Consider the following 23,489-nt stretch of genomic DNA (forward strand, 5'->3'; position numbering starts at 1 on the left):
ACCAATCAGGATTCGCCATACTCTTAATTCTGAATACCATGTTATGATGATAAAATGGCTGCGCCCATAAAATCTAATGGTGTATTGTAACCTATGTGTTTTTGTCGATGGCAGTATTTGATGGAAATTATAAGCGTGACTTCAACCGTATAGTCCCCCAGACAACAAAAGGATTGAGGCCCACGACACATGAAAAACTAGTGTCCTCTTTCACGGACATTATATAACACGTATTATATCTTTCGTAATCAAACTAGTAACCTTAAGGTTCATCTTAACAAACGGACAAATATGGCTGTATTTTAAAAATTACTCTGAGTTCAGACTTACCTGTAAAGTTGGAAAAGTTTTAATGCCTAGCATCCACTAGATATAAAAAAGTTAAATCCATTTTGTGTTTCAGAAAGATAAAATCTCTTTTGGATTTTGATGGGCATTTTTTTTCCTGCATGCAAAAGGTGTGAAAATTGACTAAGTTGTGGAACAACTATGAGATGCTCCCTCAGGTAAAAAAAAACGGTTTATATTGTTTTCATTGTCCTTAATTGACATGGACACCAGGTATCTTCACAACTATAGGTGAGTTAAAGAGTTTATCTGAGTCAGTGAGTGGACAGTATCAAAGTAATGCAGGTGTTTGTTTATTTTTGCACCTTCTGAAGAAAGGAAAAAAAATGCCCAGCAAAAACCAAGAAAGATTTTATCTTTCTTAAACACAAAATGCATTTAACTTTTATATATCTAGTGGATGCTAGGCATTAAAACTTTTCAAACAGCACAGGTAAGTCTGTACACAGAGTAGTTTTTGAGGTAAAAATACGGCCATATTTGTCCATTTGTTATGATGAACCTTAACTAGTTACACTTAAATGAAATTTTATCATATGATGTAATGTATTTTATCTGATAATCTATATACTTGAACTGTTTAGTCAGTTTTGTTTCAGACTGTAAAAAGATGAGGTTGACACAAGTTTTCCTTTGTTTATTTTTTTCGGTTTATAGTTCCGGGTTTTTGCTAGATGGCAGAACATCGCCTCCGCAGACAACCAGACAAACCATGTCAGACCAGCAATTTTACACTTTGATGAATATATTGTCCAAAGAAGGAAATGCGCGTCCAAAATTGGAAGAGGAAATTTCCCAACTGAAGAAAGAACTGCTGGCAACTAAGCAAGGTGTAACGACAATTATCATGCTTCTCACAATGCTTCATTGAAAACGGAATTGGACATTGTGAAAAATAATTATTCCAAATTACAGAATGACTACAGATGGGTTATGTCAAAAAATAACCGAGTTGTATGGAACGCCATCACTGCCTTATAAGAATAAACTACTATGACATGATGCAAATGTTGCTTACATGATGTGAGTTCTGCATTACATGATGTGAATTCTTCTTTACTTGATGTAAACTCTTCATTACATGATGTGAATTCTTCATTACATGATGTGAACTCTTCATTACATGATGTGAAAACTTCATTACATTACATGATGTGAAAACATCATTACATTATGTGAAAACGTCATTACATGATGTGAAAACTTCTTTACGTGAGGTGGTCTATAGCTATGCATTGTTCAGATTATAGCAGACAGAACAAAGAGATCTTATTTATGTCATGTGTTAAAATCCACTAACACATGACATAGGTAAAATATCTTTGCCGGGTTTGACAATGTTTTCTCGGGGTAACAATCTGCTATATCATCCTCTCATCTTCTGTATGTGTTGTTTATATAATGACAATAGATTGGTTTTACGTTTTTTTAAACACTGCACTGAAGCCTGAATATGTCTTAATGTTCCAGTTTCTCTCGACTTATGAGTTTTGAATGTTACCTTGTTATCTTTAGCCGCTCTTTATCTTAGTTATGGCAAGTCATAAACATGTATGCATTGTAGGCGGATCCATGGGAGGGGCACTGACAGACATATAAAATGGGGGTTTCAGTCATGCTTCAGTGGTTCCTTATAAAATCAACCAAATTTTTAAACAATAGGGGGACCGGGCCCACTGGGTCCACCTATGCATTGCATCTTGCAAAATACTTAAATGAAATCCTGTTAGAACTCGAACTCCGTAACATACAAAGAGCATAACAATCTCACTATACGAGGTCTCGAATCACACATCGTTGTCAATATAATTTTATGCAACTGTCATGCAAGTGAAATGTTCAACTAGCTTTAAAACCATGATTAATCCACCATTATCTACATCAGAAAATGCCTGTAACAAGTCAGGAATGTGATGGTTGTTTCCATTCGTTTGACGTTTTCTGTATCTGAGCTTTTGATTTGGCCATTTGATAAGGGACTTTTCATTTTGAATTGTCCTCGGAATTCGGTATCTGTTATTTTTTTTCATGTTTTCACTATTGTCGTGGAGAATCGTTGCAGTAAGATACATAACAATTTTATGTCGAGGAAAAACAACGATTTCACTAAGTTAGTACACAATATTCGAAATACAAACCGAAAAATCACAATTCAAAATAAATATTAAAGATTATATTCTTTATTTTCAAAATCGTACAGATTCTTTTTTTTATAATATGAATGATTAATGTTCAAGATTATGACAATGTTGTATTAGAGTTTTTCGGGATCAGAAAGAAGGTCCATTTCTTCTGTTGCCATGAATTCCTTTTGTACCATCCAAATGAGACATCAGAAGATTCTGTTGCAATCTTTTGTTTAACAATCATCCCTACAACATTAAAAATAACGCATAAGGACAAACAAATTAATATGCGTGTTTCCTATTGCATCTTTCAAAAAAATAGTGTAGGTTGGCAGGTTTTTTTCCATCAATTTCTACATTGACCAAAAACTTTAACCCGACGCGGTACAGACGGAGGGACGGACGGACGAACGAACGGACACACAGACCGAAAATCATAATAATCCTAGGTGGGGCATGACAAAACTCTATTTCAAATGTGACTTAAAAGCGAGATTTGCTGCACTTGGCAATGTTGTTTGTGATATTGCTTAACTCTCAGTGTTAAAATATTTGAAATGCAAAACTATATATAAACTTGAAAATATTGTATACATCCTCAACTTTTCTAAAAAAAACAAACAAAAAAAGCTATTTTTACTTTTGATTCTTGTCTTGTTTTAATTTATATAAACTCAAAATAGATACCAGGATTGACATTTTCACAGCAGACGCGTGAATTGTCTAAAATGAGTCATCAGTAATAGTCAAATAAAACAGTTTAAAAAAAAGTTTGAAAGATTTGTCGATTACTGATGATGACGTTTATTTCCAACGTTATAACAGATGTTGATATTTTTTATTCTTTCCTTGATGATAATGAATCATAATAACTGATTATAAAATCGGAATAAAATCTAGTATTCCAGTTACCTTTTGGTACTGCACTACAGCCGGCATGTGTCTCGATAGATGCTGCACTAAAGCCCGGATGTATATTATTGTTCACGTCACGTGAATGGAGGTATGTCTGACGTGTAAAGCAGTAGGTAAAAGCTGCTCCGTCTTTGGTGGCTTCTGTTCATTAAAAAAATTAAGAAGAACTTAAATATTTTTAGGCATAGAAAAGATTTTGTTCGACAAATTCAACATGGAAAAGATTAACTTATGTTCATGTAATAATGATAGTTATAATAAAAAATAATAATAAAAAATAAGATTAAGTTAACAGCACAAAAACAAAGCATTTTAAAGTTTTTATAAACAATAAAAAGGTAACAAAACAATGAATGCAACTTCTAAACATACTGCTGTCGTTTGTTTATGTGTTACATATTTGTGTTTCGCTCATTTTTTATACTAATAAGGCCGTTAGTTTTCCCGTTTCAATTGTTTTACATTGTTATATCGGGCCTTTAATACCTGACTATGCGGTATGGGCTTTGCTCATTGTTTAAGACCGTACGGTGACCTACAGTTATTAATGTCTATGTCATTTTGGTCTCTTGTGGACAGTTGTCTCATTGGCAATCATACCACATCTTCTTTTTTTTTATATACGCAATATTGCAAAGTGAAATAAAAATAAAAGGCAGACGTACTATGATGTAATGATTTCCGTTTCCGTTTCAATTGAAAATGGTTAGAATAAAATTCATGTTCTACATTTTTTTATGAAGATATTATACTAAAGACACTCACTATCATTACTGGTGGCCTGTTGTTCGACCTTCTTTATTGCTTTCAACTTGATTTGCCTAAGGTTGGCATGGTATCCAGTGAATTCACAGTCAGGAAGTTCCTCAGAAAATTTATGCTGAAGGTGAAATTCCTTGTCAATAGAAATTTATAAGCAAATTTTAGAATCTATATTTTAAACAATATATAGATACATCTAAAGTGAAAGTATCATATCATAGGGAGCATGTGGTTGATTGGTCTATAATTTCATAAAAAAAAACTACCCTGACAAAAAACTTTAAACTGAAGCGGGACACACACGAATGAACGAACAGACACACAGATGAAAACATATAATGCCCCTAGGTGGAGCATACAAATCCGAGTCTCTGAATTTCGATATTATCTTTTTTTTAAATAACATAGTATATATAGTATGGAGATACTCAGGAAGTCACATTGTTAGCATTTATAAACATCTTATAATAATTTCGAAATTTTAAACAATCATTAATTTGCAACAAATCGTATAATATTTGTAATATCTTTCTAGTTCACTACATTGTTCAAATACTTCAAAATTCTTATAAAAAGAGGACCATATTTGGAATTATTTGTGGGGGAGCCTTTAAGGGGACGACCATTTGATATTCTGGGGGGGGGGGGGGGGGGGGGCCAGGAGGATTTTGAAAATAAATAATTCAGCCTTGATAATCACAAAAATAAATGGTTTGTTCTGTGGTAGTTTGAAAATAAATAACCTGACTTGCAATGTATTGAAAATAAATAACTTAGCAGGTCTATAGCTTCTTGGGCCTTCAGCGGTTCTAAAACCCTTCAAATTTTTTTTGCCTCGCTCCGCTCAGCAAAATATGTTTCACACTACTTTTCAAAGAGGCTAGGTAAACTAAATTATTTTTAATACTATATATGTATGCAATACATGTTTATTGCTTTGGAATATATATAAACGATTCATTTCGTGAAGAAAATGATAAAATACTTAATCTAATTATACCAATTGTCTTTTATAATATACTTATTACTATGTATTTGTGTTTCGTTTGTCCTGTATCGCTATGTATTATCTTAAAATGTTGTATATTATATTTTCCTCTTGTACACAAGTATGTGTCTGCGGTTATGAATGAAATCTTGACTCTTAAAATGTTTGCAGGGAATTATGATCTTTTCTGATTAAATGGTACATAATGACTTAAATATACATGTATTATTCATAATTAACAAATATTTAAAAAATTGTATGATTTCGAATATCATAAATATAGTTGTGAAAATGAATAATCAGTCACTTGCTTTAATGAAAATGAAAAATCTTGCTTCAGTAGTGCAGAAAATGAATAATCTGTCCTCTCAATTTACAAAAATAAATAACAGATCAAAAACAAATCCTCCTGGCCCCCCAGAATATCAAATGGTCGTCCCCTAATTAAACTGTCATACATGCATGCAGATCCGTTAATGATTTGCTTATTTCCGCGCATTTTAAATTTGTTTCTAGTTTAACTTCTTCATATACAAAATTTCCTTGAAGATAAAAATAAGTACCTGTGGTGATACACTGTTGTATTTTGAACTAAGTGTATTTACGATGTTGGTAACTAAATGTTGGCTCTCAGTTTCTAGCTTTTGGATGTGCTGCATAATGTCATGTGACCTGTAAAAACAAATATGCAAATTATATTTCAAAATATGTACTGATATCCTCTTGAAGCACTATCGGTGTCTGAGATTTTATAATAAAAGAATTGAATTTTAATGAGAAAAAAAATGGCGTGGTACGTGTGACAAGTCAAAACACATTTTTTAAAACGAGAAATTAGTTTATTTTATTTTTGCACTATGTTACCAAATGTTGGAAAAATAATTAAAAGGCGGGTTTCACTTTACAATTTTTCCCATAGAAAATGATTGTCTTCTCAAAATTATACAAATATATCATATTAGTTTAATATATATGTATGATGTATGAATGATGCCATACTACTAGTTATATGCTTCCGATTTATAGAAGAAAAATTACCTCTGAAATTAAGGATCAAGTTGGAGGTAGATTAGCTTACCTTTCAGTGTTAACGGTTGACATAACTCGCTTCAGAAAAACAAGTCCACTCAATATCTTTTCGTTAAATCCGTATTTTAGACTATCTAAAATTTGACTTTCCAACTGTAAAGAAATTATTTATAAATTACTCGTATAGTATGTACTAGTAATAAATAGGTGGGTGGGTCACAGCTGACCCCTTAATAAAAATGTGTTCTTGTTCAGTTAAAATGAACGACATACTAAACTCCAAAACATATTTATAAATGAACTAAAAAGAATTTAAAAGCATGCCAGACTTACAAAGGCCAGAGGCTCCTGACTATTTTTTCTTTCAAATTTAACTGAGTTCGCAGTATCGGTTCTCATATTTTGATTTTTAATTCATGTATCATAGTCTTGTGGAATAACTACGAATGGTATTTCTCTCATCTCCCCTCCCCCAGACCATTCTTAAAACAAGGGATTGTGATTACATTTTTTTCTTATTTATACATGTGTACCTGTCGCACTTTATCTTTGGCCACACTTTCAGCATTAAGTAAAGTTTGATACTTTCCCCTAGTTTCAGCAGCCCTCTTCATCTTTCTCTCTAACTTCTTTTGAAGCCACTCAATGAAATCCGTGCTCCGCTTATGATATTTAGGTGAGAATTGGTCTTCATATTCCTCGAAGAAAGTTTTTTTACGTTGAAGTAGGTTGGTATCAAATGTCACCTTGTCGTTGATGGCCCAACATTTCTGAAGAAAAATATATAAACTGTCAAATAAATAAAATTGTTGCAAAAGTCTTCAAAACAAAACAAAAATATTGATTGCGGTTACGACATTAAACTTGAGAACAATGGAACAATAAATTAAATCAAAACACGAAAAAAAATATAAAACAATGAAACAACCGATTAACGGAACGACCTTGAACATGTTGAATGTAGGCACGTGATAAGTCTTTCGGTAATTCAAATATGTTCCGCTTATTCTGTTGTAACGCTGCGTTGGTTGTTTTGCTGTTTCGGTTTGTTTGCTTTTTAATTGTTTGTTCTACTGTTTCGGTTTGTTTGCTTTTCTAATTGTTTGTTCTACTGTTTCGTTGTTTCGCTGTTCCTTATTACTGTAATATCAAAACTGTTGACGTTAGTTTACCTTTTGTTGGTCCTGAAGTTCCTGATAAATTTTCTCGTGGTTCTCTATCAATTTCTCTAAATCTTTTACTTCTGTGTATTCTCTTACTTGTTTATACCGCTTGTGGCATTTTTTCTCCGTTAATCTAAAATACAGCAGAACAAAAAAAAATGAGATTTAGTTTGATTGATAAATAATGCTCTTTAAATTACCAAATAAATCACTCGAACTTCTGTGTTTTCGCATGTTTTTCATTTCATTTCTTCGAAACGGATTTCTAATTTCTCAACCAGCGACAAAATATCATTTCAAAATAAAATTCCAGAATTTCTGTTTAAACTTTTGATTTGAAATGTTTTTCGTTGAAGCGAATTTCTAAAGTACAAACAAAATATTTTCAAACAATGAAAAATATGAATTTGTTAAGACAGCATGTTATCCGAAAGGAAATTCTTTGAACTCACGTTTGTTTTGGCAGAATTCTGCCTCCTACTATCATTTTCTGAAACTTGTCAAGAATCATCCTGGCTACTGATGGCTTCTCGGATTCAGATATTGACCAATTCTCCTGGGACTCGACAACACTGAAAACTGTCTCCGTCAACATGTAAAATAACTCGTTCATCTTAGGAAAAACTGAAAAGATATTACATTGTGCATTTCTTAATAATTTCAGAAACAAATATTCAGTAGCATATAAAGATCACCCTGTCTGTAACAAGGTGTTTTTAAATGTTGGTCAATGACAGAAGAATTCGCAAGCCTTAAGTTTTTCATAAAAACATCGAATTGTATTCATCTCCGAAAATAAACAACATATTTGTTTAATTAAGGCAATAAAAAAAATCGTGTTCTGAGATACAATATACATACGGTAGTTAAAATTTTCAAGAAAATAATTGTATAAACAGGATTTTTTAACAAAATAATCTTGAATATTTTGTGTTTTTCGAGGATAAAACATCTTCTTTGACATACATGTATGTAGAACTCTTTGGCAACACAAACTTACCTTCATCTGTTTTATAATCTATCAATCTCTTCATGATGCTGATCATCTTCTCCATACATACTTCATCTATTGATGGATCAAGATGGTCTTCTAGCTCTTCGCACAATGTTGTAAAGTTATCAATACTGCAATTGGAAAAAATCTAAACTTACTATTAAATTAAAGTAGAGTTTGAAATGCACGTTGGTTAAAGTTCTAGATGGCGTTAACAATATAGAGAATGATAGACAAACAAATGCTGTTTGAAGGATAAGAAATTTAAAAATTACAGTAAAAGAATTGACAAGAAAATAAAGAAAAGAGAATAATTGTGTGCTGAAATCATAAGGAATAGAGCATAAGGTTAAAATTAAACAAAAATAGAGAAAAGGGTTATAATGAAATGAAAAACCGTTAATCCTGACTCTCGTAGATGCTTTCGATTAAAAATTAGTATAATTTTCAACAAAATTTGTGAATTTGATTAAATTTTTCATTTTAAGGATAAAGCATGACTTCCTGCATGGTACTGTCTCATTTTGTTTTCTTTGAAAATTAAATTTATCTTAGCATAAAGCATTAAATATTTATTTAAAGTCGTTTATACATATAACAATACAACATAAGTCTGTAGAGCTTTTATCCGACACACATATACGACAAGCACAATACATAAACCACATAAAACATAAATCTTTAACATAGTTAATTTAACACATATATGACAAGCACAATACATAAAACACATAAAACATAAATCTTTGACATAGTTAATTTGTCTGCTTTTGCATCTGTGTTCACAAATTATAAAAAGCATGGAATCGTATGACTAATATCAGTTTTTAGATATCAGCCTATTTCATGATTTTAGAAATTTTTTCGTTAACCAATAAAAGTATTTTTTTCTGGTTTAGATAGTCAATGTCGGTATACAAAACTAACCTGTGATATGGACCGGACATAAGCCGATATATATCTGGTACTAAAACCGAATTCATTGCTTTATCTTCTTTAAAATCAACGAAAATATCCTGGAAATATTTTGTGACTTTCTATGGCGTAGTGAAGGAACGTCGCTACAGAGAAGACAGAGAATGATGACAACGTCATAGTTCTATACTGCTTCGCCATTGGTTGACGATGCTGAAGACGCAAAGACAATTAACAAAAGTTTCTTGTACAAACATGCATCTTTGTTAATTTTCGTTTCTCTTTAAATTGAAAAAAAAATTTTTTTAGAAGTGTAAATTAATCATAAACCAGATTTTGAACAGAAATTACAAAATTAAATTAAAAAAATATATATATGATTTGTTTGCTTTCGTTAAGTATCGTATCTAACATCGTCTAAATCGTCTAAACAATGCTTGTTAATTATCCATTTTTAGATGTGGCCATCTTACGGTGTTTATATATCTCAACGTGTACGATTTGCTCGTGTATGTAACAACGTATTAGATTCTAGCGAGAGAAATTTATGTATCACAAACTAGTCAAAACATTTACTAAATTTTAACATCGGTACAAAGATAATTCGTAAATATTACACAACATGCAGACATTTTATACGTTCAGGTATTTCACATGCGATCTGTTATGGTAATATCCTTTACAAGGCACAAACATGTCAGTATTCACCTCAAAAGCTAACAAAACCTTTAAAGAAGGGATATAGTTACGATACTGTTGTCAGGTCATTAAAGATTGCATATTTTGGCATTAATAATGATTCACTTATAGGGTCTTTGTATCGGAATTAAACGCATTAATTCTAAAACCAGTTGTTGGCATAACATGATTAATGTTCTTCTCATATATTTCATGATGGTATAATACTAACCCCCGAACAGGAGGGATTGTGCCTGATTTTCATATGATGAAGACATATATTTCAATCAGTTTAATTAAAGGTCTGGAGCTGGAATGTCAGTTACTGCTAGTAATTATCAAGGTACCATGCAGAATTATAATTTAGTACGCCGACCCGCGTTTCGTCTCCATAAGACTCACCAGTGACGCTCATATTAAAATAGTTATAAAGCCAAAAAAATACAAAGTTGAATAGCATTGAGGATTCAAAATTCCAAAATATTGTGCCAAATACGGCTTAGGTAATCTATTCCTGGGAAAAGAAAATCCTAAGTTTTACTAAAAATTAATAGTCTGTTGTTATTTATGTACTATTGTCATTTTGTTTATTTCCTTTTGATTCATATTCTGTCTTCAGACGCGGACTTCTATTAAACTGAGTTTTACTGTGCGTTTTGTTGTGCTTTTGTGTTTCTACATTGGCTAGAGATATAGGGGATCGCGGGTTGAAATCTCAAAAAAACATGTTTAACCCCGCCGCAATTTTCCATCCGTCTCATGTCAGGAGCATCTGGCCTTTGTAAGTCTGGTATGATTTTTAATTTTAGTTTCTTGTGTATAATTCGGAGTTTAGTATGACGTTCATTATCACTGAGCTAGTATGCATATATTTGTTTAGGGGCCAACAGAAGGACGCCTCCGGATGCGGGAATTTCTCGCAACATTGAATGCCCATTGGTGGCCTTCGGCTGTTGTCTGTTCTATGGTCGGGTTGTTGTCGCTTTGACACATTCCCCTTTTCCATTCTCAATTGTATTGGTATAATCAGGGGCGAAGGGAAACGAAGGCCGAAATTGTTACGTTGTTAATGAAAACATATGTATCATATGGAACACACAAACTGTTATTAACAAGGGATGGTTGGGAAATAAACCTTATAATACATAAACAACAAAAATATTCTGCGGTCTTTAAGCTACCCGGTAGTATGTTTGTTTCTGAAAGTTCTAACCAGAACACCAGTCGTAACTACACGAACAATCTAAGGAAAAGTTTGTGTCGAGTAAGGTTAAACTCGATACATATCGTTTGTGGTCGTAGAAAACAGGCGATTACTCCAATGTCTGTTTATGCTTTCCTTAAATTGTGTATCTGCTTACATGCTCTTCGTTCGTGCAAGTGAATTTATCTTTTTTGCTAATTTCACGGAGTACGAACGAGTACTGAAAATGTGTGAATGTTAATTGGAAACGACGTCGTACTGAATCTGTTGGATGTTTACTTTTAAAACTGATTGGTGTGGGGTTTTTTAACTTCGATTTCCTTGTGTGTTTCGTCTTTTTGTTAAAGTTTTAGTTGTGTTTAGTGACGATCTGATGAATGTAAATGTAGAGAAAAGTTTATAGTAGGCAAGCGAATTATTTTGAATCTTTTAATTTAGTTTGGTTAAATAAATTAATGTACATAAACTTGTTGATCCTGATTGTTTTCAGTGGCAAATATACACATACTAGTATTGACCTATAATGGTTTACTTTCTTAAAATTATTATTTGGATGGAGAGTTATGTTATTTGCACTCACACCACATCTTCCTATATCTAGTATTTATTATGAATTAGCTTTGAACAAGAATGTGTCGGAAGTACATAGATGCGCCATCCGCACTATCAATTTCTATGTTCAATAAACCGTGAAAATGGGGTGAAATCCCTCATTTGGCTTTAAAAAGATCGTATCATAGAGAACATGTTTTCTAAGTTTCAAGTTGATTGGAATTTAAATTTATGAATTACTACCTCGACCAAAAACTATAACCATAGGCGTGACAGACGGACGAACGGACCAGAAAACATGACAATAAATGGCGCATAAAACAAGTTATGAAATTGTGATTGGCTATATTGCAAACCGTTTGAAGCTAAACTACAGAAAATATTGCCAAACAACTTAGACACAGTAACCTTTTAATAGTCGCTAACATTCATGTACGTCATTTCGTTTCTGGTGAATAGTTGCCTTATTGGCTCAATACCACATCTTCTTATTCTCTATTTAATGGAATGAACATACATGTTTTTAGGACTTTAGTCTCGTTAACAGGTGATAGGTCCAAAGAGGGAGATTTCGATTTTTTTAAAGAAACGAATGGGAGTCTCCCTCCTAGAGCTGGTGAGTTGGCAGATGATGCTGCTATCAAATCATATTTCTCGTTTTTTTATATAGATTAGACCATTGGTTTCCCGTTTAAATAGTTTTACACTAGTAATTTTGGAGCCCTTTATAGCTTGTCGTTCGGTGTGAGCCGAGGTTCCGTGTTGAAGGCCGTACTTTGACATATGATGGTTTACTTTTATAAATTGTTATTTGGATGGAGAGTTGTCTCATTGGCACTCACACCACATCTTCCAGAATTACTATATCTATGTATACTAGAACACACCCGCGAAATCGCGGGCATTCAGAGCGTATTAGAAAGGATGTAAAGTGTTGTAGGAAGAATTTAATAAAAGATTTAATGACTTGAGAATTTCAGGAAAAGTATCAAAAGTCATCGCGGGCATTCAGAGCGTATAAGAAAGGATGTAAAGTGTTGTAGGAAGAATTTAATAAAAGATTTAATGACTTGAGAATTTCAGGAAAAGTATCAAAAGTCATAGGTACTTGGGGACAGGAAAATGTTTTTTTTAACCCTCCTCCTTTATTTCCAAAATGTTTTCTATTAATTTCATTATGAACATACATTTAGTGTACATGTATTATGAACATTCCAGTCAGGAGCCTGTAATTCATTGGTTCAGTGATATTTGTTTTTCGTGCATTTTTTGTTCATAAATGAGGCTGTTAATTTTCTCATTTGAATTGTTTTACATTGTCATTTCGGAGCCTTTTATATCAGACTATGCAGTATCGGCTTTTGCTTATTGTTGAAGGCTGTAAGGTGACCTTTAAATGTTAATTTCGGTGTCATTTTGGTCTCTTGTGGAGAGCTGTCTCATTGGCATTCATACCACATCTTCTTTTTTTGTAAAACATTTAGTGACTTGAGAATATCAGAAAAGGTATCAAAAGTCATAGGTAATTTGAGACAGGATAATTGTTTTTCTAGCCCGGCTCCTCCTTTTTCCACAAAAAAATCCTTTTTTTGTTTGTTTGTTCTACATGAATAATTTTAGCGCTTATCTGAATATTATGAACATTCATTAAAGGGAGGGTCGGGGCAGAGGCGGATTTAGGACCCCCCCCCCCTTTTCTGGAAAATAATTGGTTGCTTATATAGGGAATCACTGAAGCATGACCGGATCGGGCTCCTCTTTTGCAGTCAATGGGTCCCTGCGTATGAAAATTTCTGGATCCGCCACTGCGGAGGGGCCTTGATCCCAATATCCCGGGCTTAAAAACATGAAATCCGGAGGTTCTGAATTTATTATACAAACTAAATATCTCGACATCCCGAAATTCGAAAAAAGAAATCCCGGATCCCGAAATGATCAATCCTGCAATTTCGATCTTAAAAACACCCGTTCCAGACGTCCCGAAAGTGTATTTTTTTTACAGTCAATTCTCAGTTTAATAATTGATCCACAGCGGTCATTGATATATTATTCAGACCCTCTCTATTAGACGTCCCGAAAGTGTATTTTCTTTTTACAGTCAATTCTCAGTTTAATAATTGATCCACAGCGGTCATTGATATATTATTCAGACCCTCTCTATAAGACGTCCCGAAGTGTATTTTCGTTTTACAGTCAATTCTCAGTTTAATAATTGATCCACAGCGGTCATTGATATATTATTCAGACCCTCTCTATTAAATAAACCCTGAGACTGCCGTGGATAGTAAACTTGAAAATGATATCAGAAAGAAAATACACTTTATTCGTAGTATATGTATTTGTTTCAAAGTAAAAAGAAAAACGCAAACCGGAGGTCTAATCTGACTTAAATTTCGTCCAATGACGAATATAAGACAGAAAATACATTGTATTCGTAGTATTAATGTATGTTCAAAGTATACAGAAAAACGCAAACCGGAAGTCTAATCTGGCTTAAAATTTCGCCCAATGACGGAAACATATCCGAACGTCTTTTTTCTTGTTTTTCACCCAAAATAACTCAATTGAATAATCATATGAATGGATGACAAATGCGATTATGCACTGTACCCATAGGACACAGAGGCATGATGATTAATTTATTGTGGAAAGAAGAGAAGCGACACCCAAAATGAGGTCTTCTCGTTTAATAGTATAGATATATGAACAAGAAAAGTATAAATAATTGAAAAATAATCGAAGCATTCCTTGTTTTAACCTTTATTAATGTATTTAAATAGAAAGATAAACATTTAACACAGAACAGAAACGATGTATAACATTAAATAACATAGCAATAAATATATATTATCACAGCAAAAATAGTGGTACAAAAATAGAATTCTTAAAGAAAGACAAAATAGCTGTCTGCTATTGGCCCGTATTCACTACCAATAAAGTTTCCCTTAATGCCAACTTAGAAACTCTATGCAGAATCTTCAAGTATGACCTTATAAACGAGACGGATTTCACTTACATTTCAGATCTTTTTAAAGCTAATATTTCAGATCCCTTTAAAGCAAATATTTTAGAATTATAAAGCTAGTCATGTGATTAGGTCATGTGGTTTTCTTTGTACTGGTACTTTCAAAGCTCAATATAATATCTTCCAGTTTGTCATGTGACACGACGCTGTTCTGGTCTGCAGCTTTACAGATCTCCGAGACAACAACATTAAATATATCAGATCTGTCAGCGTAAACATGATGTCCTGCATCTGGAATTTTCTGAAATTAGAAGGGTTCGTTATGACTGACGATAAATAATAAACCAAAAGACATCTTAATATTAATATATATATGTAACAAGAATGTGTCCCCAGTATATGGATGCCCCAGTATATGGATGCCCCACTCGCAATATCATTTTCTATGCTTAGTGGACCGTGAAATTGGGGTCAGAACTCTAATTTGACATTAAAATTAGAAAGATCATGTCATAAGAAACATATCTACTAAGTTTCAGGTTGATTGGACTTCAAGTTCATCAAAAACAACCTCGACCAAAAATTTTAACCTGAAACTGGACAGAGGAACGAACGAACAGACGGACGAACGGATCCACAGACCAGAAAACATAATGCCCCTCTTATATCGTAGGTGGGGCATAAAAATGATTAGTGGCTACAAAAAGCAAAATCAAGATATAAATTGCCTTGCTTTTACAGATGTGTATAAGTTTAAAAGATATAAACTTGCGTTTTACAGAAATGGATAAATTCAACCGAGTCAATTAAAGAACTGCCGCGAATGACAAATTCTCTGAAGAAAAACAACATAACGGTATATAAAAACACTATCTCTGGACATAAGTACAGGATCTTGAACATATAATGGGGTTATAATTTTGTTTTTAGAAATCAATTCCTTATAATTATGATGTAGCGGAACAGGTACTGGTATATTTATAAATGAAAGTACAATAAAGGTTAGTTTAGAGGTAGCACTTTTAAAGTCTGAGATACTGGTACAATAAACAACAAAGTTTAAGACAGAGATGTAAAATATTTAATCCTACACTTAATATGGGCACTGTGCATCGGATAAAATTGTATACAGCAATGTCGTACAGTACAGGTAAAAACGATGTGTCCTTTTTCAAAAAGAGATGCGTGAATAACTGCATAATAAATAGCAATAGTGAGACTTAATATCCATTAAGCTCTTCGGGTGAAACTACAAAATTTTCAGTTACATCGACAGGATTTTTGTACAAGAAATCAAATGGTTTTGTCCAAACATGGAAGCATCAAAATATGAAAAAAAGAAAATGGCACAAAATTTGAGTAGACGGGGGAGGAACTGAAAGAACTAACTATTTGTTAGACCTAATCTAATACTTAAAAAATATTAAGTAGATGATAAAAAATATGCCCCATCAAAAAAAGTCATACGAAAATGACTAGAAACGACAGTTTTAACTTTAAACTTATAAAATTTTAAAGGGAAATTTGTCATTTCGGCGCGTGTAATACCTTACTATGCGGCATGGGCTTTGCTCATTGTTGAAAGCCTTAAAGGCAGTGCAATGACCTTTAAATAGTTGTTAATTTCTATGTTATTTGGTGTCTTCTTGTTTATATTTCAAGGAAAACGACTCTTGATGTTGATCTGTATGTTTACCTGTACAGTAACATAACTTGAATCCCTTGCCGTCTGTACTTGATACCCTGCTGTTTTATCCATCCAAGACTCAGATCCGTATAAAATAGACACTGGTAATTCCTTTGGTAAATTGACAGCCCTGGTTATCATAGGATTTTTTGCCCAAATGTATGGTCCAAGACTTATACTCTTGAAGGCAATCTCGCCACTGGAACATAAAATGTGTTTGATAAATTTTCTAGCCATCAAATTCAAAATCAATAATAACAGTTGTGTATTGAATAATGCAAATCTTCAAAGATGAAAATTTATATTTTTTTAAACAATGCTATTTTTATACTAGTTGTAGATGAAGTTTAAATCATTTTTATATTCATAAATTTGCAGCATATCTTTTTTACGCTGATATAAAGTAGCAGGTATGTTTTTATTCTTTTCTCTCTCTTTTATATCTAGCGCCTAATGGTTTCGTTTATTAACATGTTCTATGTAGTACAGTGTAAACATTTGAGGAGTTGTGTACTAATTAGTTGTAATGTGATATCCCAAACATTTAATTACATCATCTTGCAATACTCTCAAGTACTTGAACCACCATGTAAGGGAAACGCCAAAAACTCTGGTAATATACATACTACTATAGAAAACATCCCAATGTCTGAAAATTACAATATTTCTGATTGCTGCAAATTTGTTACCTACCTTGGCGTTCTTGCGTTACAGTGATATATATAATTACTGACGGTATCGTCAGAGAGGGCATCAGCAAACTTGTTCTGGATATCAGATCTAAATTTCTTCACCAATCCAGGACCTGGAAATTGATAACAATTATCTGTTTATTATTTAAGATATAGATTTACAGTTGTAAATTTTAAATCAAGATATCAACACATAATTGCCATTTATTTCCGACAAAATGAATTATTATTAAAAGGGTAATATGTATGAGTTAAGATATACGTAAACTACTTTGTATCTATATAACAAGAATTCAGCATCACATATAAAATTGATTCATGGATTTGAAATTTATTCATATAAGTTTTCGTACATACATGACAGTGCATCATAAGCCTCTAAAGGTTGGTTAGTATACATATACATGCTAATTGAATGCTTATGTTTAAAACTGCAATATATTGTATTTCATGTATATGTACCAAGTTGTACTTTAAAATAAAAATACCTATCTATCTATATGCTACACACATTTGAAAGTGTTAAATTACGGAACATAGAATAATCACTTAGCTTATTATATATAGTATGCGAATTGAGGAGTGACCAAATTCATATTACTTACCAAATGGTCCCGATGCTCGTAGAAAAGACATTGGGTAAAATAGACTTCCGATTCCCAGTAAGATTTTGTATCGTGTCGGCATCTGTGTTTCTGGTGGCTTTTCGTGATATCCCCAGGGATCTGCTGGTATTAAATGCTGAATTCGCTCTGGATATTTCAGAGCATATGCTGTACTAAGATATCCACCTAAACTATGCCCAAGTAAAATAAACTTGTCCAGTTTCATTTGCTTTCTCCATTCTTCAATGGAGTCTACAAATTGGTCCTCTGCCACTTCTTGTTTTGTACTTAATGTTGGTCTAGAACTTTTACCAAAACCAATGAGATCAAATGCATATACGGGTCTATTTTTCGATAGTTCTGTTAGATTTTTGGCCCACAGTCCAATACCACCTCCCATGCCGTGAACTAGAACTAAAGGTGTTCCTCTATGATTTTCGTTAATAGATATTGTCCATAATTGATGTTTCGGGTTTGACAGTTGGACCATTCTCGTGGTGTATGGAATCTTCAAATACGCTAAAATGATTAAGAATGCATCATGAATAGTTAAATGTTAAACTTTCTTTAGAACAACCAGCAAATGTTAGAGAAATTTGTGATCATACAAACTTTAGCATGTTTAAACCAGGATAAAACATTATTATTTCACAAAAACATTTTGACAGTATAAATGCAAACGGAACGTGTTGAAATTCCAATGTTTGCATTGCATGGTAATAATTTACAATCAATCAAAAAATAAAAGACATGGATTCGGGTGGGGTTTATCCTACCAACACTATCACAAAACCATCAATGAAGGAAAATTTCACGGCATAAAGCAAGTTTAATCTGGAAATCGCATTTTTACGCCAGATAAACGAAGGCAAACAGTATAGTAAACCGATGTTCAAAACTCATGAATCGATAGACAAAAACGAATACGAGGGAAACACATTAAATACAAGAAAATGAAAACACAACATTAAAATGTTACACACACAGAAACGAACTAAGCATTAGACAAAACTAAATACATGAATTTGGGATAGAAAAGTACCGTGACACGTCTTATTATAATGTGAATTCACACTCAAATATAAAAGGAAACAAACGACACAACAGAAACATAACGTTAAAATATAACACACACAGAAACGAACTATAATATAACAATGACCATATTCCTGACTTGGTACAGGACATTGTTTTACAGACAAAAATGGTGGGTTGAACCTGGTTTTGGAGTATGCCAAACCTCCCTTCTTTATGGCCATGTAAAATATAACATTAAAATGACAACACAACATTACAGGACTACAATACAAATAAATTGAACACAATTGACAAAGAAACACACGAATAACAGCTAACAAAAGGCAACAGGTTTAAAATTTTATACGCCAGAAGTGCATTTTGTCCACACAAAACTTACTGGTGACGCCCAAGTTTGAAAGCCGAAACATGTACAAAGTTGAACACCATCGATGCGATCGATAAGATAGGGATGCTTGCGCCTCAACTAGTAGTTTAAAACCCAGATTCACGCCCGAGCGATGTTGCCATGCATTATGTTTTTAAAGAAGATTGATATCTTTAACGCTTACCCTCTATGGTTTTAATCTGAAATTCATGTAAACAAATCATCTGGTACTGCGGATGAATTGTAATTCGTATTTTTCTGAAATGGGCACATTTGCTGTAGTCCCGGCACGTAATTTTTTTTTAATTCAAAGTGTCGTACCTTTTAGAAGCTTTTCTTCCACTTCAGCTAATTTTGCCTTGGATGTTGGTCTCCATTTCGGCAACTTTCTACAACTTTGTTCCGGCTGCTGACAATGGCTGTTGTAGATGAAAAAGATATATACATTTTTATATCAATAGATATGCATTCGCAGTTAGGAAGCACGAACCATGCGAATTGAGAAATATGTATTGCTTTTTCAAATATGTTACGTCATTTGCTTTCATATGCCAAAAAAACCAAACTCCCAACTATATATAGATTCTTGTGTTAACCACGTTTTACAGTTAATTTTTTTTTTTATCTTACTTTAACATTGATTATATTAAATATAGGAAATAACCAAGAGTCACAATGTATCGCCGATAATAAAACATTAAACTGAAATGGTGACTGTAAATGATATTGAGCTGAAATTGGGTGTCTCGTTTTCTTTTTTCACATAGAAAGCATTGATTAGCCTGCATTTGGGACTGTTCTGAAAGGCTTGCAAAGATACATTAGTACATGGGAAGCTGTAAATCCGCAACCAGAATTAAAACGAGTTTTTTCTGCTAATAAGAGCCTTATTATTATCATACATTTATTTGTACTAAATTGTTTATTAATTATAATTAACACGATATCCTGTATAGGCATAATTATAACATTTGTTCTTACTGTGATATATATAATATACCCGATAATATATTACATGTCAGTACTGCCCTAGAAAAACTGCACAGTTATCATTCCTTATACAACTATGGCATAATTGAACAAATACCAACTTTGTACATACTTCGTCATTTCCAAATATGAAGTAAAATAAAAGTGGTAAGTGTTATAGATAAGATAAAGGATCCGTCTAAAAACTGGAAACTTTTGTATATATTGTTTTATATACAATGCAGCATTTCTTAAACACTTGCAGGACACAATCGAATAAGGATAATATCACGTATTCCGCTATGAATTGTCCAAAACATCTTGACACATCTCTCTTTTAACAAGACGTGCCAGAAAGGAAAAACACTTTCAAAAAACACTATTAAATCGGGGGAGGGGGGATGTGTTTGGACGCAATATGCTAAATAACCCTTTAAGAACCAATTTTACAGAAAACGGTATGAATAAAAGAAGATGTGGGGTTAAACATTACCGTGACATCAACCTAATGCGACATTAACCTAACGATAAAAATAATGGAAGTACGCCAACAGGACAACGTACTGTTTCAACTATAGACAAGGGTCTAAATTTAACAAATGCATTAAAAAAAATAAAGGGTCTGTCGTTTTTAAGACAAAATTATCCAAATAACATGACCAGCATTCATAATAAAGTAAATGACAGAAAATCGGGAAAATATATATAACTATATATTTTCACGTTTTTCTGTGATATATATATATGCAGAGAAATATAGTACAATAATGTATTATATGTCTGATATATGTTAGTATAAATCATACCCGTAGCAAGTGGGGTCCGAACGCCCCCCCCCCCCCCCCCCCCCCCCCCCCCCTTGAAAACAAATAAGCACTGTTAAAGTCAGTGTTCTGTTCGAATTGTGACTGTTAAAGTCGAGTTTGTGAGTCCAACAACCCCCCCTTGGAAAATCCTGGCTACGGGCCTGTAAATCTACTACAAAATATCAAATAAAAATTTCTTTCAACCATTCCTAGTTAACTTTACAGACCTTTACACTGCAAGCATCAGAAATACGCAAAAAATAATTGAAATTTAAAATAAACAAAAATAACGGATTTTGAACAAAAAGGGGGAGGGTCAAAAACTGCCATGTCCCACATATGACTCCAGGATCTTTTTGTTTCCATGTACAATAGTTTAAGATTTTAAAGCCATTTTATTAACTTAATCTCATTTTCTTTTTTTTTTTTGCTTTTTTTTGCTTTTCACGACCACTTCCATATCTTGTTTTGTAAACTTTGACGTGTACAACAAAAATAGCAATCATAATAAATTAATTTAACATTTTTATTTTGTTAGGGGCATTTGTTACAAGTTACACCAGGAACATATATATTGATTTTTAGATATAATGTTCTGTTCCCAGGTTACATTTTAAATTTATATTTCTTTAAAGTGCAAGTATACCGGCTTCCTTTTAATTAAGATATATAATAATTATGATCCTATTTTTATAGCTTGAAATAAAATAAAAAACAATAAATTTCAAACGCATCGAATAATCATAGTCCTATAACATATGACCTCGGGGGCTTTATTCACTATTTCCATTTGCTGTTCTGATATTTTCTTTTCACTATCACTGATGATGTGCCACCCGAGACATTAGACAAAAAATAAAAAATGAAAATATCAGCATGAAAACGTTAAATAGTGAATATATAATGCGAAGGCATATATTATAGGACAACGAATTATCAGAGTTATCCTAATGACAAATATAAAAGAGAATAATAACAAATCAGTTGATACATACTCCATGTAAATGTACTGAATGTACTGTATCCATGTTGTAAGATATTTTACTTACTGTGCCGGATCTGCATTGTTAGTTGGTAGGTCTGTTACTTGAGTTTCCATGCTGAAAACTGACTATAAAATTAGGTAGTTTGTTTTATTAAATCCATGAAAAATATTCAGAAGTGAATGAAATTGAGTCATCAATATTAGGTAGAACGATCAAAATATAGAGCGTAGATTTCGACTCGCCGGTGTCAATTACAACAATAAGCCCTTAAAAAAGACCGCTTGTAAATGTCAGTACACGGGGACTCGATTTAGCGGAAATATATTGTTTAGTATATATATAGTATTAGTATATATAACTGTTCCAATAGTATACTGATGCCTTCGCACCGATTGAAATAAAAAAAAACTTCACTCGGTTATATAACTATGATATAAAAAAAATCATCCTATTTATAAACCATTACTCGGTTAGAAATAGCAGCCTTATTCGAAATGATAAGTTATGATCGTATCTCAGTGTATTTAATTATCTTGCGTAAAATGATTCCCGGACTGTCCAATTGACCTGCTGTGTATGACAAACAGGAAGTGCAGTGGCGGATAAAAACTTGAAAATGACTGACCCCCCTTTTTTAAGTTTAGACAAGTTGTATATATATACACTTGATTAAAATTACCTAAGAGTCCCCTGTCATCAGCTCTAAAGACTGTTTTATAAAGGTTCCTGTTTTTTTTACTTGGTTTATATTTGAAGGATTTAGTAGGACTACTAGTTTTTCAGTATCACTGAGATAGATTTGGAAACATAGGATTATCTATTGCCATGTCATTGAAAGTTTAATACGTAAAACATTATTTATTTGACAGTAGAGGAGAAAGTGTATAAGGTTTTACAAGTTGGACAGGTTCTATTGTCTCGAGGTATATTTAAATATCTGCCTTTCTCAATGAGGAAATTATGGTCACTAACTCTATTTTTTGTAAGTAAACGTCTAGTTTCAAAATTTGGGTATCTTAGATAAAATTCTTGGTCTTATTTGACTTTAACATTTTTGTAAAAAAAAGTTTGTTATTTTGGTTCAAACTGTTTATTTCCCGCAGTAAATCTGAATAAAAGTTGCTAGTAAAATTCTTAATCCAAAGTCTTTAGTTTGTGTACTTGTTGCATATTTTGACAGGACATTATTTTTTGTATAACAATATTCATTTCCTGTGTAAAATCAAGTGGACCAACTATAAATTCCTTGTGAATCAAGGTGTTTGCTTAATGTATAACTTTCTTTAAGAGATGCAGTATTACATTTGCTCCACAGGGTTGTCACCAGACGTTTTAATATAAGTCGCATGTAGCAGCATCATAAACACAAATTTTAGTGTGTTCACAAAAAGTCATGTTCGAGGTGACACAATGGACATACTTCATGCAGAAACGAATAGAGGAGGAAATACCCGAGTAAAACATTGAGATTAAAATCGTGGTAAATTGGTAAACATATGGTCATATAAAAATGATGTATGTTAGAAATCTGGGATTTTATATTAATAAAGGAGGAGGCTATTGGGTTTAACATACATTGACATAGGGTTCTGTTCTCAACCATGCACCTATTGGAAATTCGTCTGGGTTTTTAAAAGACCACACTTTCAGAGTATGTATAATGTACTAAAATCCGAGACATATTTTATAGATGTGCACTA

At 32.7% G+C, this 23,489-nt stretch overlaps 2 protein-coding genes across 2 annotated transcripts; both read right to left on the reverse strand.

Annotated features, from left to right (window-relative positions):
- Window positions 1-2,510: 2,510 nt before the first annotated feature.
- Window positions 2,511-9,397, reverse strand: LOC134723802 (uncharacterized). Its single transcript, XM_063587351.1, has 10 exons — window positions 9,253-9,397; window positions 8,332-8,456; window positions 7,784-7,955; window positions 7,341-7,464; window positions 6,702-6,938; window positions 6,218-6,321; window positions 5,703-5,811; window positions 4,155-4,284; window positions 3,387-3,530; window positions 2,511-2,720 (listed from the first exon to the last, which is right to left on the reverse strand). Exons 1-10 carry the CDS (start codon window positions 9,306-9,308, stop codon window positions 2,587-2,589), a joined length of 1,335 nt encoding a protein of 444 aa, XP_063443421.1. The 5' UTR covers window positions 9,309-9,397; the 3' UTR covers window positions 2,511-2,586.
- A 5,025-nt stretch (window positions 9,398-14,422) lies between these two features.
- LOC134721997 ((Lyso)-N-acylphosphatidylethanolamine lipase-like) lies at window positions 14,423-22,058 on the reverse strand. The gene is made up of 6 exons (XM_063585399.1): window positions 21,853-22,058; window positions 19,350-19,447; window positions 17,624-18,142; window positions 17,020-17,131; window positions 16,336-16,525; window positions 14,423-14,940 (listed from the first exon to the last, which is right to left on the reverse strand). The coding sequence occupies exons 1-6, from the start codon at window positions 21,900-21,902 to the stop codon at window positions 14,773-14,775; spliced, it is 1,137 nt and encodes a 378-aa protein (XP_063441469.1). The 5' UTR covers window positions 21,903-22,058; the 3' UTR covers window positions 14,423-14,772.
- Between the last annotated feature and the right edge of the window lie 1,431 nt (window positions 22,059-23,489).

Source organism: Mytilus trossulus, chromosome 6 (assembly GCF_036588685.1).
Source record: "Mytilus trossulus isolate FHL-02 chromosome 6, PNRI_Mtr1.1.1.hap1, whole genome shotgun sequence".
Classification (NCBI taxonomy): domain Eukaryota; kingdom Metazoa; phylum Mollusca; class Bivalvia; order Mytilida; family Mytilidae; genus Mytilus; species Mytilus trossulus.

Coding starts and splice junctions, on each gene's coding strand:
- LOC134721997 (XM_063585399.1), bottom strand. CDS start 21,902: ATGGAAACTCAAGTAACAGACCTACCAACTAACAATGCAGATCCGGCA. Junction 17,132..17,623: donor ACGAGCATCGGGACCATTTG/GTAAGTAATATG, acceptor ATCAATTTCCAG/GTCCTGGATTGGTGAAGAAA. Junction 16,526..17,019: donor TGTAACGCAAGAACGCCAAG/GTAGGTAACAAA, acceptor TTTATGTTCCAG/TGGCGAGATTGCCTTCAAGA.
- LOC134723802 (XM_063587351.1), bottom strand. CDS start 9,308: ATGAATTCGGTTTTAGTACCAGATATATATCGGCTTATGTCCGGTCCA. Junction 6,939..7,340: donor AACTTCAGGACCAACAAAAG/GTAAACTAACGT, acceptor ATTTTTCTTCAG/AAATGTTGGGCCATCAACGA. Junction 2,721..3,386: donor CTGTAGTGCAGTACCAAAAG/GTAACTGGAATA, acceptor TTAATGTTGTAG/GGATGATTGTTAAACAAAAG.